Consider the following 20,816-nt stretch of genomic DNA (forward strand, 5'->3'; position numbering starts at 1 on the left):
CAATAGATGAATAAGGTTAAATAAACTGTGGTACATCCATACCATGGGGTACTATTTAGCAACTAAAAGGGAGACCTATGATATACACAACTTGGATGGCATTATACTGAGTGAAAAATAATCTTAAAAGGTCCCATACAGAAACATTCTTAAAATGACAAAAATCACATGTGATAAAATAACATACAACTACACATACACATACACTTATAATGTCAATTTCCTGGATTTGATACTATACTGTATATATAAGGTGTAACCAATGGGAGAAACTGGGTGAAGGACAGTGTGAAACCTCTCTAAACTGTCTCTGAAACTTCCTGTGGATTTAATTTCAAAATCAAAGGTTAAAAAATAAAAAAGTAAAATTTTTTCTTTACCCTCATTGGTAAGGAAAAAATAAATAATCAGGCTCTACCCAAGAAAAAGTGAAATGCCCTGAAACCTATACCAAGAAGAAACTGGATAGCAATTTGTTCAAATCTGACAATCCTAAATGTTCAGATGACATCACCACCAACTTTCCTAAATTATCAGTAGAAAAAATATATATCAACATACTAGAGCAGGGGCTGGCAAACTAGAGCCCATGAGCCAACTCCATCTGTTTGTTTTTGTACATGTAAGTTCACTAAAATGGACACAAACATTCAAAACAAAAACCAAAAAAAAACCCCTACTACTGGCTTTAGATATTGGTAATTTTACAGTAACACTGGATATCAGAGAATATCATCTTGCAAGTTAACATTTTTTTTTTCTTACTGGAGCACAAATTATAGTTCATCAGGATGTTTTATGCCTAAAATAAGTTTCTGAATTTTCAAAGTATCATGAGACTTAAAAAAAAAAAGCCATTTCCCATCTGTTACACAATTTATCAACTGCATAAAAAACTGTGCTCCCTGCAGAGTTCCAACTCACACAACAATGGAAATACACCTTAACAGCAGTTACCATACCTTGGAAAGTATCAAATCACCTAACCATCGTACACAATCGACATAATTTCTATGTATGTCTCTGGTAGAAAAGTCAGGAAAATGAATTTTCTGAGAAATAAATGGCCTGAAATAGAAACATCAAAAGTTAAGAGAAAAATGTGTAGCAGAAGCTAATTTTCCTTTTAGGATTTATAAAACTCTGAAAAGAAAAACAGATGAGTATTAGTTCGTCTATGTTCCTATAAACCTAAATACCTTCTGATCTGTTTACTGGCAACTAAAATCTCATTCCGTTTTTGTTTCTACATTTTACTCCATTATTAGCTCGCAACTGAATTTTGTATTCATCCTATGAAATTTCATTTATAATAACTGCAACTTTCTGCCTTACTATATATAGACCAAAATCAGTTATTTCAATTCTGGTTATCTTAACCAATAACAAAAGACATCTGCTTAGAGTTGAAAATTTCTCATAGAAGATGCTAAGCTACCAACTCAATCCTTTCATATTAACAATGGTCTATGAAAGTTAACACACCTACCTTATTTCAAAAGATAGTCATCTTTCAGAAACAATGACACATTTCAAAGTCTGGTAAAGATAAAGTTAGGTGCGAATCCTGCCTAGAACAACAATTTCTGAAGATGACATCTGACAGGAATTTGACATTTATTAGTTAGAACTTTTCCTGTACTTAGAAAAGTAAAATATGGCACAATTTTTCCTTAAAGATGTTTGTGACAAAACTGTAAGCTAGAGAAGTTGCTATCAATTCTTCAGTTAATTAAATGTATACCTAACATTTCTAATCTAGTAAGTGATTCAGTTTTTAAAGTGAAGTAACTGAAGAAGTATCACATGCCATGAATTAGTTATATCTTGGGCACAAGTCTTCTCTTTGGCTTTTCCCTCATACATAAAATGGACGTTGGGCTCAATCATTTCAAATACATTTTCCAATTCAAATTGTGGGATCTTTTTTTTTACCTTTTTTGGGTGGCTCACAGGATCTCAGTTCCCCAGCCAGGGACTGAACTAGGGCCACAGCAGTGAAAGCCTGGAATCCTAACCCCTCGGCCACCAGGAAACTCCCAGATCTTTTCTTTATTAAAACATTAAAATGTTATTAATGACTTGATATAAATTCTTAACTACTATTAACTGCTTTTTAGCTTTATTAATTGCTTTTTAGCCAAATATGTATTATAATCTATGGTTAACCTCTTTCAAGAAGACCAGCATAATTCACTGTTACTTTCTGTAAGCTGTAAAATACAACAACTTCTATTTATTCCAAAGCTCTAGAAAATAGAAAAACATAAATTTAATATTGTACTAACCCCTGATGTTTTAAAACAGAATTTAAAAGCTGTGCCAATTCTTAAGAGGCCTGAGATTTGATGTCACTGTATTAAAATATTTACTTATGGTTACAAATTCAACTAACAATCTACTCATAATGTGGGTCGATAACCAGGGAATTAACTGCTAAAATGAAAAGAGCAAACAAAGTTAACATTTACAAACATAGGATAGTCATAGTGAAAGCGTTAATAGCTTGATAAGATTCTGAAAAAGACAGTAAATTAATTAAGAACTGAGGTTTTTCAAAAATAAGAAAACTGAAAAGTTTCCACATGTAGTCCCTTAGAACAATGCTCCTGCTTTTGAATTTTCTGTTTAGTGAAGTGAGTATCATTTAAAGGAAAGCATTTATCATGAATTAAAGCTAAGAAACCCACTGAAAAAATTATGACTGTCTTTAATTAGAATTTACAGTGTTGACAAGCAGTGCTAATAACATTAGCACATGCATACCTAAATAAAATATGTGAAATGGGCTACTAAGTTAAGAGAAAAATATAACTGAAAGGGATTTTGAAAAATGAGCCACAAACATAATTAGATAAAAATAAAGGCTTTCATTTAAATTTAATAAGTTTTATGGCATATAAATTATACCTTAACGTTATTAAAAGAGGGGGTTCTCAACTCCATACTGGAGACTTATATAACAATTTTTGAAAAAGTAAAACACTATTCAAAGGCATGAGATAGCACATTGTTTTAAATACTACAGTTGTTACCTGTTAGTTTTATTTGGGTTATAATCATAAGATTCCTTAATCGCATTCATCATTCTCTTTGAATTGATCCTCCAAAGTTTAAGAGAGTGATCCATACCACAAGACATTATTTTTTCACCCAAAAGATCATAATCCTGTATATAAAACAGAAAAGCTTAAATATGTAAATTATTTCCCCAAATTATGCTGATTTTCACCTCATGTCCAGTATTGTGAAAATTGTATTTCAAACCACAACACTAACATTTTGTGTTTCATATATACAGGCCATAAGGCACAAAGTTTTTACCACTTTCAAGATTTAGTTTTAACTGACTTGTTATCACCACAATATATGAGCTTATGCAATATGGCAGGTAAGAAGTAAACTCTTTTAATTTAGTTTTATCTATTCAATTATCTTTAGCCAAATATTTCCTTTGTTTGATTTTGAAGGTGAATCTAATGCTGAGGTAAAACAATTATTCTATGACAAAAAAACCTGAATGGTTGTTATTTTTCTTTGTCCAACCCAGATGAAGCAATGAAACTGGTATCTGCATGTGAAATTAGGAGTCCTTTAAACAACTGAAATTTATTTGTACATCTAAGCCAAAACACTTAGATAAGTCAGGTACCTTGGTTTTAGAGTTCACTTTTTAAATGAATAAAGAAAAATATGTCTTAAAAAGGAAGCAACATTTCCTCATTTGCTGTTTACTAATTTTTAATGAGCTCCTAACAGATCATCTATTGTAACAACCTTATTCCACCTCATCTCACAGATCAGACACTGAGGCTCAGAGATATTTACTTTAGCACATGGTACATGGTCAATGACAATCTCACACATCAATCCTTCTAGCAGTGAACTCCTATTGGTACAAAAGAGATACAATCTATCCCCTACTTTCATGTTAAGAAATAACAGTAGAGAGTTCTATTTAAGGAGAGTACTTTCCTCATTAATCTAGATATTCTATGTTAATCCAACCTTTGAATCAATCATGAACACAGTTTTACAAAAGCCTGAGAGCTTCAGGTTTGGTGTTTATTGAATTCAGAAGTCTGGCAGCTGCTACTTTTCCTAATAACCTCACTGTCAATAGCAACAAGACACCTCTAGAGCCAGAAGCTCTCATTTAGTTTTTAAGAAAGGACAGTAGTCTTTGTTTTTTCACACATAAAGCCAGATGGAGTTCTGCAAGTTCTAGAAAACCCTTTAAGATAGGTATGATTCTCACGAAAGCATATAGGAATATTTAGTACCTCCAATTAAAATATCACATGCTTCAAAATATAATGCCCTTTTAAAATAGTTAAAAAAACAAAAACAAAAACTGAAGAGCTGTAAGACTACTAAATAAGTAAGCTACACACAGAACGTAAATAAACCTAAACACAGAATCTGAAACTTAACTAAAAACACTTAATATCACTACAACAGATCAACAGATTGTAATACAAAGCATAAAGACAACACCATGCCATCAAAGGGAAGTTATCTAAAAGTCAGTGTGAACAATGCCTCCTAGAAATAAGTAAGTTATATTTCAACTTCAAATAAAAGGTGAAAAAATTTCTTAATTGCCAAGTAGGTTAACCTTTTCCTTTAATAACTGAGAAACAACAAAAGGTCACTTCATGATTTTAGATTACAAAAGGAAAAGAACAAGTTCACAGAATTCTTTCATGAGAATCCAGGCGCTGGTAAAACATGTGCAAGAGTACAGATAAAACACAAAGAGCCTACTTGCTTTATTTCTTCATCTTTAAGTTAAAACCTTGTCTGTCACAGTAAATGAAATACCTGCCTGCCAAGCTACGTGAAACAAACCACACGCTTTCTTATCGGGAGTGCTCACAGCTTTGTAGCCTGAAGGCCACTGCCCTGCAGCTTTCAACTTACAGCACTTAGAACTTCATCTCTGTGCCCTTCTACACCTCCAAATATTGCCACCAGAGTGTCCGTCTGGATATTCCATAATCGTAAAGCATGATCTAGTACAGACACAAAAAAATAACAAACTTTTATCATTCATTTACTGTGGACATTTAATGTCTTTAAAGAAAAAACTACCAAAGTCTGGACTTAACTCATTCACAGTAATGACTAAGAAGGAATCCATATCATATAGGAACTTAAAATATTTATATTACTTGTAGATTTAACTAGGTATGAGTTCAAACTTTCAAGGGTACTAGTTTTTCCCTCCACCATACCCACATTTACAAATTGAAGAGAACAAAGTAGATTTATAAGATCTCTATAGTAAATCTAAAAATACGACTGAAACATACACATACAGAGTATTATGGACCTTTCAAAAATTCTGTAATCTGAGCAATCTCAGTTTCCACTGAACATCAACAAAATAAATAGAAAGCAATATTCATAAATACCAAGCAGAGTTTGAAACAATGTCTATATTGTGTAATATTAACATATTATATAATATATTGTTAGTAGTGGAAATAAACATTGCTACAAAAATGACTTCTTTTTGTAGCAATGATTTCAATCTGCATCCAAGTTTTTGTGCAGACATTTACATTTCTCTTGAAGATACATGTACCTAGGAGTGTAATTCTATGTTTAGTTTTTTAAGGAACTGCCAGATTATTTTTCAATGTGCTTACACATTTTACATTCCCACCAACAATGGATGAAGGGGTTCCATATTTTACTGTCTTTTTGACTACAGTCATCCTAGAAGGTGTGAAGTGGTATCTCACTGTATTTTTGATTTGCATTTCCCTAATGACTAACTCCTGAGAGTCCCTTGGACTGCAAGGAGATCCAACCAGTCCATTCTAAAGGAGATCAACCCTGGGTGTTCTTTGGAAGGAATGATGCTAAAGCTGAAACTCCAGTACTTTGGCCACCTCATGTGAAGAGCTGACTCACTGGAAAAGACTGATGCTGGGAGGGATTGGGGGCAGGAGGAAAAGGGGATGACAGAGGATGAGATGACTGGATGGCATCACCGACTCAATGGACGTGAGTTTGGGTGAACTCTGGGAGTTGGTGATGGACAGGGAAGCCTGGCGTGCTGTGATTCATGGAGTCGCAAAGAGTAGGACACAACTGAGCGACTGAACTGAACTGAACTGAATGATTAACAATGAGTGCTTTTCCATGTGCTTATTGGACATTCTTGCCTATTCTTTGGAAAGATGTCTACTTAAAAAGCCTTTGTTTGCTTTTAATTTGGTTGTCTTTTTATTACTGAACTGTATGACCTCTTTATTTAAGTCCCTTATGAGATACACACTTTGCATATTTTTTTTTCCCTGTAAGTTGTCTTTTCCTTTCTTGAGAGTTTTACTTGTAGAAAAATTCCTGTTCATTTTGAAAAGCTGTTTGAAAAAATGCTCTAACACAATGGGGGAAGAGCAAGATTAAGAAACTGTGATATTAAGAACAAGTAAGGCATTATGGTCTATGTTACTTGTAAAAGAATATCTAAGCCCAGTTACTGTTATTAACAGAAGAGAAAAAGTTATCAGCTCTCTTCTTAGGTGTCTATTTCCAAACAAGCCTTGATAGTTGAAATATCACACAAATTTTTTTCATTTAAGAGTTTTAATTTGAGGATATCTTTTAATATGGGGATTAGGTTATAGGTGTGATAGCTGTTAAGAAAAGAATACATTTGACTAGAATAATAATGTAGAATATGAAAAGAGAAAGGGCAATAAAAAACAAAATGTAGAAATAAGAACAACTCAAATCACTTTAGAGAGCTCAGAAATGATTAAGAATGATTCAGAGGCCTTCTGAACCCAAAATAAACTTATAAGCCAACAGAGGCATACAGAGCAAGACAATGCTTTCTCTTTGTAAGGAAGGAAAACAAGGAAGAGCTTACACTGGATAACTTAGAAGAGCTTACGCTGGATAACAGCATTTTAAGGAATCCTGTAGGGAATCTTTTATAAAATAGAAGCTTTAGAGAGAGAGAGGGAGGCAAAAAAAAGCATTATGGATTTTCAGATACACTATTTCTTATTACATGGTTGGAAAGCATCAGATGATTGCTAGACTACCTTCAAACTATTAAAAATGTTTCATCTTCAGTGATCTGCCATTAAAATTAATAGTTTACTATGATAATTCAATTGAGGATAAAGTTCTAGAACTATCATAATGCAATATGGTAAATAAGGATAACACACACCTAATCCTCAGTGTCAATTATTTTATCTACATCTTACAGGAACAGTGTATTTCATGGTCCCATTCTCCAGTTCTTGGTTTGGGGATGCTAATGTAGCCCAAGATTTTTCTAAAACTTCTTTTTAAATTTGGAATTTTCCTTTAGATTAGTTTGTCCCGAAGTCAAACAAAACAAAACAAACAAAACCCAACTCACTGCCAAATAAATACAACTATACAAGGAAATATTTATTTCTCTTACCTTTACTTACTGACAGGAGAAGATTTGGATCTCTTGGGTGGAATTTCAGCTCATTGATAGCATTTCCATGGCCAACATAGTGCTATAATAAATTCAAGATACTTCAACTTTCATATAAAAGTCAATAAATTCATTTTCATTAATCTTAAATGAATGGAAAAATAATTTCACTTGAAGTAGTGGTTCTCAACCTTGGCTGCATATTAAAATTACCTAGCTTGAAGGAAAAGTAAAAGATGTTCAAGTCCCATTTGCAGATATTCTGAGGCACAGCAAGGATTTAAAAGATTCTCAGGTGATTCTAATGTGCCCCCAGAGTTAAAGTGATTTGTAAAATTTCTTCCAAGGCTTCACTTTTTAATTCTTTACAAAGTATCCTTGACTCCATACTCCTATTTAGGGCTTCTTGAAAAATGAGCTCACTCTTTCGTTATTGTTCATTTAGAGCTTCTCAGGATAAAGCAAAAGAACAGAAATGATTTTAACAGAAAACAGTGCAAATGATAAAAATTTCCCATTTATTCCTTGATTTGCATTACCCAAATGTGACAAAGGTCTCAAAAGACTTGTCTAAAGGAAGCAACAGGCAAAGTACAAACCAAATTAAAAACTGCACAGAAACTGACTCCGTTTTAAATTCAACATGGCAAGTTTTCACAGGTGTGCATACAAAAAAAGCAGATCTACAATTTAACAAGAAAACCCACCTTTATGCACTGCATTGTTATGGGATTAATTATCCTAATTATGCCTCTAGATCCAGCAACAGCCAGCAGGGGATGGCTTGTATTGCTATCATATGTCCATGCACAAGTGTAAAAGTTTTCATCAGCCTAAGAAATTCCAGTTAAGAAATATAATTTGTTTTTGAAAAGGAAACACATCAATGATCACAATAATGTCCAAATAAGAAGTTCCCATTTTTCTTTATACCATCAGGGTTGAAACAATGAAGATTTTAGGTCTAAAATCTATACCAAGTGATGAAACAAACCCAATCTTTCCACTCAATTTTGATTACTATTTTGCTGTTTGCACAACTATTTACCTGTCTTTTGAAAGCAGCCATGGCCAATACGTAAATGAATAGGCATAGGTTGTATCCTCCCCCAAATTTATCTACAAAAACAGATTTCCGGAGGAAGGGATAGTCAAGGACTTTGGGAAGATTATGTATACACTGCTGTATTTAAGATGCATAACCAACTAAAACCCTTGTGTAGCACATGGAACTCTGCTCAACATTATGTGCCAGCCTGGATGAAGAGTGAGGTTTGGGAGAGAATGGATATATGTATGTGCATGGCTGAGTCCCCTCACTGTTCACCTGAAACTAACACAACATTGTTAATTGGCTATTCCCCAATACAAAATGTTTTTGGTATTAAGAATAAATAATTAAAATTAAAAAACAAACCAACCAACCAACAAAAACAAAACCAGGTGTCCAGTTCCACAGGCTGTAATTTGCTGACCCTGGCTCTATCTCAATAACTCTACATGCCTCTAGATAAAAATCAGTTAACTATTCAGTTTTCCACCTTTTCCTGTGTGAGATTTTCCCAATACTGCCAAAGGTCACCTCCTTCCTTATCACCTAAGGGAAGACTAAAATGTTCTTTTTCTTACTTGCTAGGTTTTTCAAATGGATCTGGAAGAAATCTTATCACCAAGCTTTGACTGTTGTATCCTTTGGCTTTTTAATGCTTTCTTTTTCTTTATAAACCCATGTTTTGCAATATTTCATTTCCTAAACAAACATGCTTCTTTTTTTTCCCTGTAGGCTCTGCTGACCAAATACTTGATATGACTGTCAGGCACAGTTTCTGATCAACCCAAATTCACCAATATCCCTGCCCTGAAATGATAAAAATCTAAGCAAGGTCAAAGAAACAGCAAGTTTTACCTACGTTCTGCTATCACTTTCTATTACTGGATTTCCAGCACTCATCTCTAGGCACCTGTACTGTCCGCCCTCATATCCACCCTGACAGTGGCTTCTCGGGATCAGGAAAACTAGATACCAAGAATCTCTTGGGTAACAATGAAGGAATAGCATTGGATAAAGTTAAGAAAGAAAGGTACAAAAGCTTTGGGGTACTTATTCAAAGTCAATTTCTTTAGCCAATGATACCAAAAACCCAGGAAAGGATACATCAGCATCCACATAAGACTGCAACAACCGGATTTCTCCTTGTGAATGACATTCATATAAAGTAACCTAATGAAAACAAAAATACAGCAAAGTTTATCTCAAATACAGAAACACTCTTCAGCTTTTGAACATACTTTATTTTACTGTGCAGTCAAAAAAAACTTTTTTTAAATAACTTAAATAATACAGAAAACTATTAAAAAAGGAGAACTCCTTTAAATTTAAGGAAACCATTATAAACTCTAATACATTACACATTTTCCAGAGTATACTAAACACTGTAGTAATAATAATGGTTTCTATTTCCAATGTTTTCAACTTATTCATATAACTGGACCAATTCTTCCAAGTAAATAGAATTGAGTACCTCACAGTAAAGTGTAACTACTTCCTAAAACTGTGGTTTATTCTCTTTTTTTTTTTTTCCCCGTTGTGCCATATGGCTTGCAAGATCCCAGTTCCCTGACCAGAGACTGAACTTAGTCCCTGACCAGAGACTGAACTTAGGCCCATGGCAGTCAAACTGCAGAGTTCCAACCACTGGACCTCCAGGGAATTCCTGTGGCTTATCCTCTTTAAAGTCTTTGGGTAGTTTTAGAGCATTTATTAATTACATAAAAGAAAATCTAAAATTTGCCTCATGAACATTGCTCATCAAATATTAACTTTGTGTTGTACAGTGGCCCTTTCCATTTATCATTTTCTAAAATTAATAACATATTCACTTTACTCAATTATGTACAGTTGTCCCTCAGTATCTCCAAGGGGACAGGTTCCAGGACACTCACAGATACCAAAATCTGAGAAGGCTCAAGTTCCTCATATAAAATGGCATAGTATTTGCCTATAATCTCACATATCCTCCAGTATACTTTATCTTTAGACCACTGCTGCTGCTGCTGCTGCTAAGTCGCTTCAGCTGTGTCCAACTCTGTGCGACCCCATAGAAGGCAGCCCATGAGGCTTCCCCATCCCTGGGATTCTCCAGGCAAGAACACTGGAGTGGGGTGCCATTTCCTTCTCCAATGCATGAAACTGAAAAGTGAAAGTGAAGACGCTCAGTCGTATCCGATTTGTAGTGACCCCATGGACTGCAGCCTACCAGGCTCCTCCGTCCATGGGATTTTCCAGGCAAGAGTACTGGAGTGGGTTGCCATTGCCTTCTCCTAATACAATGCAAATGCTATGCAAATAAAGGTGCCAGCACAAAGCAAATTCAAGTTTTGCTTTTTTGGAACTTTCTGGAATTTTCTTTTCTGAATGTTCTCAATCCATAGTTGGCTGAATCTGTGGATGTGGAACCCCGAGGGTACAGAGGGCTTACTCTGTAACACTACAATTTTTTTAAACACTTTTTGATGTGGACCATTGTCTTTATTGAATTTTTTTACAATATTGCTTGTTTTATGTTTTGGTTTTTTGGCCCCAAAGCATGTGGGATCTTAGCTCCCCAACCAGGGATAGAACTTGCACCCTCTGCATTAGAAGGCAAAGTCTTAACCACTGGTTCGCTAAGGAAGTCCCTGTAATACTACATTTTTAAAAATCTCTTTCCATTTTTCTTACAGTTTAGTCATGCTAGCAATACTGTTACTAATTTTAATAAGTCTGTAAGAACTCTATAAAAATCCTTTAAATCACCTATTAATAAGATAATCTCTACATTAATATTCTAAAAGCATATTCTTTATATGGACATTAACTAGGTTATGTCTTTAGAAAGTTATTTTGATTAAAAAAAAAAAAAAAAAAGAGGTCCAAATAGCAGACTTTCTTATAATTCAATAACCTATAATTCAATGTCATTTTAAGTTAAACTAGGGATTCTTTTTGTTACAAAGCCTGCAACATTACAAGAGGCATTCTGAAGCACAAGTTGTATTAATTCTAATTACACCAACATGACAATTAATAATAATGATGGTAAAGTTAGTGAAGTATGCTTATAGTGATGTCTTAAAAGTGAATTCAAATCAATTAATGGATTATATTCCCAATTCTCAGAAACAAATAACCTTAATTTTTTTTCTTTGAACTGCATCACGTTCCCTCTGAATCACTGTTTTCGAGCTACATATCATAACATACATTTGGCTAAATATAAAAAAAGGGCTGTTATCCAGGTTATCAACTTAAGTAGTGAGTTTCAAATTTTCTGAACTTTACAACCAATAAACGCATCTTCTCTGAATGTAGGGCAACTAACTAAGCCTGTGTGCCACAACTACTGAGCCTATGCTCTACAGCCTAGGAGCCACAATGCTGAGCCCACGTGTCACAGCTACTGAAGCCCTAACGTTCCAGAGCCTGTGCTCCGCAACAAGAGAAGCCACCTCAGGAAGAATCCTGTGTACCTCAACTAGGGAGTAATCTATGCTTGCCGTAGAGAAAAGCCCACACAGCAACAAACACCCAGCAGAGCCAATAATAAAGTTATATATATATAAAAACTTCTTTGAAGACTTCCAGGGAATTATTTAAAGCCAAATTTTACTTTTCGGAAAATAGGAATAGGAAGGATTTAGCCCGGAATAGATGCATGCATGTTTGTAAGATTTTCAAACTTCCAGAAAATAAAAAGAAAAAAGCTTGGAAATATGCTGACATTTGGAATATACTCAGCTGACAACTCCCAGGTTGGTTTTGACTGAAAACAGAATACTAACACTAAAAACATAAATATAGGAAACAGTGCATTCAAAATCATGGTCTTTTATTTCTCTAACAAGCTTAGCACAATTATTAAAGAAGCGTAAGACTGAATTTCACTCAGTTTAAATAAAGTTACAGAATAGCTCCCAGATTCACCTCCTTCCCTTCCCCTCTTGGGCTAAAGGTAAAACAAATGACTTTACTGTCAACCCACACCAGTTAAGTCAATTTCCCCCATCTTTCTATTTCCAAATACACCAATCTGTTTCTCCGTTATTCCTAACTCCTAGTACATTATTAATGAATAACCAGAATGTAAGTTAATTAAAAGACTTATTATTAGGAAGACAACTTTTCCAAAATGATTTTAACAGACTCCTGAGACTCCCCGGTAAGCACTAGGAATCTTCCTTTTTCCCATTCATTTAGAAGTGAATGGAAATAAGTCTTTGCAATCCACTTTTTCAGCCCTAGGTTCAACTAAAAAGTTAAATAACATTTTACATCAAAACATGTCTACTACGGTTTTTTTCCATGCATTCTCTCAGTTCAAGATACTCTGGCTTCCTTAAATAAAAATAATTCAAAACAAATGTTTACTGTGTATAATTAAAATATTTTCAGTAACTATTATACAAATCCATTGGATTTATGCTTTGCATTTATAGAGAGCAACTAATTATATTTATTATTTTTAAGAAATCACAGACCTGTTACTCCAAGTTTACAAACAACTATCACAGTCACTTGGAAAAAGCAAAGTCAATTTTTTCAGCCACTTAGAACAATATTTATGAAGACAAAATATAAATAGAGACTTGTTTCATGAACAATTTTGTGAGTATATATGAAAAAAGATGTATTTTCAGTCATGAATATTAGTTTTAATTTTTGACAATTTCTAGAATGTTTCATTTTTACATAAAGGAATGATATTGTCAAATTGGCTACACAAAGTTTACTTCAAAATCATTACACTTCAGTGTTACACTAATACCAGAGACTGATGAGCCAAATGCCAAACAGCCCCTTAACACTCACTCTGTTGCTTCCTACAGTTGCAAACACTAATGGATCTCCTTCTTTACTGTGCCAGTTAAACTGAACTCCAAACAATGGTTGATTATGATCTTCCTATAAAATAACCAAGAAATAAGAAAAATCAATATATTTTAAAAACCAAAAAGGTAGTAAACTGATCATTCCCATTAAAAACCTTCCCCTCCACAAAATGCAAGCTGCAATTTTATCATACATAAACTGACTTTCGACACTTGAAAGATATGTTAGTCCAGTTTTCACATTTTAAAATACTGGTGCATGATAAAACTATGTAATAATTAAAGACTTAAGAGGTTAGGTAACAAGTACTCATCAATGAAAATACTTTAATAGTTGCTCTCTATCTTCTTAAACCCAAATGGCATGCTTTTGAATCAAAATATAATGGATAATTGTGACAAATGCATTTAATCTCTTAGGACCCAATTTATTTTTCTGAAATAACAAATAACCTGAGAGTTAATACAGTTTCTCCAGTACTCATTAAACGTTTTCTGGTTGAATTCTTCCCTTGTGAAGTGAAGAAAATTGATTCCATTCAAATCACTGCTCTCCATTAGTTCTATAGAAACAATTTTAAATTACTTTGAATTTGGATCCTAAAAGAAAAACCACCTAAGAAGTTTTATAATGAACAAGAACACTTGAAAGTGGGGGCCAGGGAGGCAGTAGGCTGTAACTATAAGGAAGTATATAAAAAACAAGCATTCCGTTTTTTGTTTTTTAATTGGAGCAGAGCTGATTAACAATGTGGTGTCAGTCTCAGGTGCACAGCAACGTGATTCAGCCACACACACACACACACCCCCCCACACCCATTCTTTTTCAAACTCTTTTGCCATCTAGGTTATCACAGAGTACTGAGCAGAGTTCCCTCTGCTGAAAGTATTCAGTTTTGTTCATAAAGTTATTTTTTAGCCTTAGGATTTTACTGGCAATTTCCTGATGTTTAACAGTAACTTTCACATTCACTTTAAGGCACTTTAAAGTCTGACAACTTTCATTTCTTATCCTTTAAAAAGCCACAGTTTTAGGCTTTGGAAATATTTAATGAAAATAATACAGTTCAAACCATTTTCCAAATATACTATGTAAAAATAGGTTAATATACCTAAATATTAACATGAAACTACAAAGGGACACTTTGCTTTAGAAGAAAAAACACACATACAAAAACACTGAAATTAATTTCTCTCCTTTTAAGAGTATAATTTGACACACACAGCAATGAATTTTGCTACCTAGATAGGAAAATAATTTCCATATGGCCATAGCTTCTTATGCTTTTCAAAGACTTTAAAAGGATATTTCGATATTTTAAAAAGAATCTAACATATGCACAAGACACTATAATGTATATTTTTGCTCAGTATAGGAAAAATATCCCCAAATTTAAAAAACAGAAAATGAATATATAAGACACTTACATATCAGTAAATATTTTTTAAAAATAAAAAGACTATTGAGAAAACAGCAATCTAAATAACTCCAACCTATTATTTCTCCCAAATATTAACTATGCAAAACAAATTTTAATTTATACCTTTTTTCTTGAAAACAATTACAAATAAGACTTAAATTTTTAAAGACTGACTTCCAACTATTATAACTTTAAAATATTTTTAACTTGACAGAGAACCTTGAGCATAAAATGTTTGCCATTGAGAAACCTGCAATCCTGAAACCCTGCATTCAGCCCATAGATTGTGTCTTTCTCCACATACCTTGAGACTATTTACACATTTGAAAGAATATTTGCATTTCTTTGATTTCCATTTTCCCTTCCCCCAACTCTTCCTTCCAGGTGCATTTGGCGTATTTGTAGGTGTATCAGGGCGTTCTGTGTTGGTACCGCTTTCTATACTGACAGCATCATCCTATAAGCAGCAAATCAGAAAAAACTATATGAAACAGCAATACTGTACACTGTACTTAGGAAATGACTTCAAACTGGACAGCTGCTGACCAAAGTAAAACAAGTAATAAACCCTGCAAGAAATGAAAACATGTATTCCCGCAAATGCATTAGATTTGTGGATATTTGCTATTTCAGCAAAAATTTAAACAAAAAACTAATCCTGATGTTGCTAATGGTAAGAATAATACTGCCTTTAAATAATAAAGCACTGGTTTGTGCCAGCCATGACATTACATTGCCTCACTTCATCTTTACTGCTCTTCATACAAGGTACTGTCAGATAAGAAAGTGTTGCTTAGAGAGCCTAAGGTGGTGTCTTGCTGGTTAGGGTTGCTGGGATTGAAAACCAGAGCTGTGACTCCTAAATCTGACTGACCTACATGTCCTCATAGTTTATTTGACTGCTTGCTGCTCAGTTTGGAGCATGGTAGTGGGTGGCTGTTTGAGGCCAGTGTGTTAGTACTTCCTATTTTAGATGAAAATCCTGATTATCATTCAAACTCTGCTTATTTTTAACACTTAAACCATTTAGAAACCTTTTTAGGTTCTACATATTATGTGCTATTTACCAGTGAAATCTGACTCATGGCTCTAAAATACTCATGATTCAGAACTCTAGAAGCTCACTATAAAGTAAAATCTTTCCAAATGCAGAAGTGACTATAAACCTTAAAATTTCACCTAATTTATAACCTGTCTCCAGTCCACAAGATATATTAATGGTCCTCTACTCTCAGAAGAGGATTTCACTACCTCTTCCAATTACATATTCCAAAGTGCTCTCTGGAATAAAGAGATTTATTTAAACCTGTATCACCTTAGGGCAGTAGTTACTAAATTCATTCCAGAGGAAGCTTTTTTCATGGAGTGCCCACTAACATCAATGAGAATACAGACTAGAAACCATTGCCCTAGGAGCTATTTTTTAAAGTATTGCTTTCTAAAGTTAGTTTTATGATATTACAGAAAGTTAAAAATCCACTAGAATATCAAAAAATATCTAGATTGTAACTTAATGTAAACACAATCAGCTTTTAGATACAGAAAATACAAAACTATATTTATAGAGTTCAGTTCCTAGGTCGAAATCACTGCTTTTTAATCTCTATTTCTTTCTACCTTTCAGTTGAATTTACAAAGTTAAAATTTAGTGTAGAAAACAATTCTGTGTTTCATTGGAAAACTTCATGTCTACTGCACTTTTCTTCCATGTTATCAGATTCTAGTCTGCTTCAATGCCTTTGAACAATCTTACATCTCTTACACTGTGGACAGCCAAAGGCAGAGGTTCAAAATGTCTTCCCTTTCATTCTGATGAAAAGTTTTTGTCTCCATTTGCAATTTCATCTCTACATTCCTTTCATCTGTATAGTTTGTACTGTGTGACTTAAACTTGACCAGTTCCCTTACGTGAGTAAAATGTTTCTGAAAATTATCTTTTAACACTAGAGAAATGAAACAATACAATGGTTAGACACTTATTCACCAGCTTCTTTCCACTCTGGCTAAAGAGTCAACTGCTAATCAAGAAGCCACACAAAACATAGTAAATAACTGGAGAACATTACACACACACACCTTTTAACCATTTAATTTACACACACACCTTTTACCCATTTAATTTACCCGTCTCCTCAAATAGTCAAATCAAGACAGAATCAAATGGAAATGCAATACACTCACAATGCTTTCATTTTATTTGCAAATTCAAACCTTTCCTGAGCATCTAGTATGTGCACAAGCTGATATCCACCTTGACTCCTCCTCCTCAAAGTATAGAATGGTACTGTATAACAGACATGGCACTACCACCTTCATCTGCTCCACAAGCAAACGGGGATAGTAATTTGTCCCTTGATCTTGCCACGGGTTCCTTAAGCAAGTCAAGTCTTCAGATTCAGCCTTCTGATCTTATTACCAGGCAACAATCAGTATTCTTTCAGAAGCCAATTATGCTGCACTTATATGAAAAAGTTAATAAAATGGCAGATACACATACAATGAACTTAAAATAGGTCCGACATTAACTACTCTTACTGTGCTGATCATTCTGCAATGCAAATACTGAATCATTATGTTGTGCACCTAAAACTAACAACATAATGTTATTGGTCAATTATATCTAAATTTTTTAAAAGTTTAACATCCTATCAGTTCTTTGATTCACTTTAACAGTATCAACTGCTCAGATTACCATAACTCCAACTTACAAATACCACATTCTTTCCTCCACTTGCCTTTGGCCTTCCTGTCATTATTTGGCTCCTTCAAGAGTTAAACCACTGCCCTTATTAGCTTTTTCTGAATTCATTTTTATACAAAGTTCTCTACTCCCTTCCTTTATTGCTTCTCTTAACCTATGTCCTAGATCTGGGTCCCTGGATGGAATTCAGAGGGCCTGTGAACTTATGCAGTTGAATAAATTCATAAGTAAATTTAAGATTGCATCTTAATTTTTACATTTTTAACTGAAATCTATTACTTCCTTCTATTATAATACAGGCAGTATATGTGCTAATGTTACTGTAGCTGTAACCTTCTCAGCAATGGAAATCATGAATTTTTATATTCCATTATAGTTGTTGCAGATCTCAAAAGCTGTCTATACCCATCAGTACTATCAGTCATTGTGAAGTCTAGTTACTTAATGTAATAAAGACGTACTTTATTAAAACAAACCTGAAATTTGTTTTAAACAATTTTATAATTTCCTTATAATTTTATCACTGATTTTGTTTGTAATCTTATATATTGTATTTTATACATTTGAAAATATTACTCTGAAGTTTCACAGGAAAAGTGTCCAAGGCAGAGAAAAGGTTAAAAGTCGCCATCTAAAGGAAGGAACCAAAACAAAGGCTTAGTCCAACCATGTAGCTCTGAATAGTTTCAGTATGCATCAAAGAATACATTCCTCTTAAGGGTCTGTAAAAAGAAAATAACTTTTCAATTTATTTAGTTCCCTGAAATTTTCCTCAGTCTAAATTGGGTATTGACATCTTCATTACATTTCTGCCTGATAAATATCTGGAAGGGCCAGAAACACAAGTCTAGATAATATGATTACAAAATAAGGAATAATATTTAAATAACACTTGCATGGTATTTATGAACGGGGCATTCGGTTCAGCACTTTACCTATATTATCTCATTTAATCCTCACAAACATCCCATGAGGTAAATACTGTTATTATCGCCATTTTTAAGATAAGAATCCAAGGAAACTAGGTAAAGTACCTAGATCAAGCAACCGGTAAAGCAGTAGAGTGGCGGATTTTAACCTAACACCTGGATCCAGTTTGTGCTCCTAGTCACTAATCTAATCTGCCAAGAGAAAATTTAAGAGAAGGTGGAAATAAAACAGATTCCAACGGCCTGAGTGAAGAGGGTCAAAAATGTTAGATCCCAATATATACAACTGGAAAGCACAAACAGGAAAATAAAAAGATTTAAAGTAACAATCAACACCTACTAAGCCCTTCAGATATTTCAAGTCCAAATCCCACAAACTGACAACCCCCCAAATATCTTTCCTCTATTTGCAAAAAGAATTCCTTCCCATCTGTTCAGTGAAAATTTTGTCTTGATACCATGCCATACATGTGCTTCAGTCGGTGTGTAAGATACACCATTTACTCTTAAAACTAGGCAAACTGAGAAAAAGAACTTACACCACCCTTCTATAACACTTCAGAAGACATTCCCTCGGAGGGTTCACATTTTAGAGTATCACCTTTGAATGAACCCTCGAGACATTTTTTCCTGAACTTATTGAATATAAACTTAAAACATGAAACTGCAAATTAACGTCAATTCGGTTATCACTGGCGTTTCACCTAAACACAAGTGGGGTCAACTGTTGGGACGGACTAGAGTTATGACTATTTTAAAGAAGTTTAAAAATCTGATTTCAGAGCACCTTTACACATGCGAGACCACGAGCCTACACCTAAAGCCATCTACCTTTACCACAGTTGCCTAGTGTCTTCTAGGTTGTCCCCGTTATCCTAGTGAAAACCGACGAAAGACTAACTGTCCCTTCTCATCCTTTCCTCAAGAGTCGCTCCCCCTCCAACTCTGGAGACGACTCTCGCAGTTCTCCTCCTCCAGAAGTGAGACCGACTGTCAGGCGCACCCTTCACCAACTAGACAGGAGCAAACACAACAGCCCCTTTAAGAGTCACCGAAGTCCCAGACGTCCGAGATCTGCTCTTCCCATCGTGGACTGCCTGGAAGGGTCTAAGAAGGACACGGTCCCTAAATCCCTTTTTTAAAAGTCCGTAACACACGCTGGCCCCTCCTTCCAACTGTCTTAGGAAAAAAAAAAAAAAACCCCTCTAACTTGCCTTTTAAACTACTGGAATCTCAGATCCGCACTTTGCCCCCAAAGGCCCAAACTCTCCCCCTCCACGCAAAACGCTCTCAGGGCAGACCCCCTCCGACCCTCCACCACCACGCTCTGGCCCCAGCCACACTCTCCTTCGCGAAGTTTCCTTTCGCTCTAGGTGCCCCAGCTCAAAAAAATCCCCTCAGAGACGAGTTCGATTTTCTCCTCCACGCCCGCGTTTTCCTCAGCAGAGCGGTGACACCTCTCCCTCCCCTCACCCCACCTTACCACAGCCGTCCGCCCGCCCCCGCGCCCAGTTTAAAAAGAACTGAAAACTTTGACGGCCAAGTCCCGTCCGGACTGCCCTGGGGGGCTGCGCTCACATTCTCGTCTCCAGAGAGGTCCGGGTTGCTATTCTCGTCGCTGCTCAGCTTCTGCTTCTTGGCCGCAGGCATGTCTGTTCCCGCCGGCACTGTCGACACTTCCCTCTCGGACATATTCCTCCGCCTCCCTCCAGGTTCCTGCCGCCGGGGGCGGGGCCTCCGCCACACCGCCGTCAAGCAAGCCCGGCCGGAGCTTGCCGCAAAGCTGCCGCCGCCGCCACCGCCGCCGCTCCCCCCACTGTCGCAAACCGCGCCCAGCCGCCGAGGCGGGCGTGCGTGCGACCCCGCCACACTGCTGAAAAAGGGGCGCGCGCGCGCGCGCCCTCCCGCGCGGCTTCCCGGGTCCTTCCCTGTCCCCGCTCCCGTCTTGCCCTCTTCCCGCCGCCCTCCCGGCAGTTTGCACGGAGCGGGTGTGGGATCCGTCGGCTTCCGAGGGCAGTTATTTCCAACGTCCCCCTTCCCCGCGACCGCCCTGTAAAGGGAGAGGCGGAACTCTGAAGAGGGGGTGCACCCTCACCCCCTTCCTCCTTCGAGAGACGGTTCAGCCGCAATTGGCCCAATCCTTCGATCCCCCGACCCCGCTGCGAGGACTCGAAAGTCTGTGGAATGGACGGGCCGACTCGGGTCCCGGGGGACGGGGGGAACCAGACGAGAAGTCGCCTCACGGTTCGGGCGTCTGTGCCGAGTGTTCTTCATCTTGAACTCGAGGAGTAACGGTGTCACGTTATGCGCGGAACTAGTCGCCACCTCACGTGCAGTTGAGAACAGAAATTCAAAAACTAGCGAGCCTCGCGCCTGCCTCCCCTGCCTAGCTAATGGAAGGTGCCCGCTAACAGGTGCGCATGCGCCGGGGCGTGTGCTCGCGCTTGGTTGTCCGGGCCCGC

General features: G+C 36.1%; 1 protein-coding gene across 2 annotated transcripts in view; it reads right to left on the reverse strand.

The window, feature by feature from the left end:
• EED (embryonic ectoderm development) overlaps nucleotides 1–20,432 on the reverse strand; it is a 31,001-nt gene extending 10,569 nt beyond the window's left edge. For both annotated transcript variants that reach the window (XM_070365282.1, XM_005903468.3), the window contains exons 1-9: nucleotides 19,933–20,432; nucleotides 15,029–15,181; nucleotides 13,284–13,376; nucleotides 9,591–9,656; nucleotides 8,143–8,268; nucleotides 7,436–7,517; nucleotides 4,924–5,015; nucleotides 3,036–3,169; nucleotides 963–1,068 (exon numbers count right to left, since the gene is read on the reverse strand). In XM_070365282.1, coding sequence (XP_070221383.1) covers nucleotides 963–1,068; nucleotides 3,036–3,169; nucleotides 4,924–5,015; nucleotides 7,436–7,517; nucleotides 8,143–8,268; nucleotides 9,591–9,656; nucleotides 13,284–13,376; nucleotides 15,029–15,181; nucleotides 19,933–20,046 — 966 coding nt within the window. In that variant the 5' untranslated portion in view covers nucleotides 20,047–20,432. The remainder of the gene's footprint in view (nucleotides 1–962; nucleotides 1,069–3,035; nucleotides 3,170–4,923; nucleotides 5,016–7,435; nucleotides 7,518–8,142; nucleotides 8,269–9,590; nucleotides 9,657–13,283; nucleotides 13,377–15,028; nucleotides 15,182–19,932) is intronic.
• Nucleotides 20,433–20,816: the final 384 nt, after the last annotated feature.

Source organism: Bos mutus, chromosome 29, assembly GCF_027580195.1.
Source record: "Bos mutus isolate GX-2022 chromosome 29, NWIPB_WYAK_1.1, whole genome shotgun sequence".
Classification (NCBI taxonomy): domain Eukaryota; kingdom Metazoa; phylum Chordata; class Mammalia; order Artiodactyla; family Bovidae; genus Bos; species Bos mutus.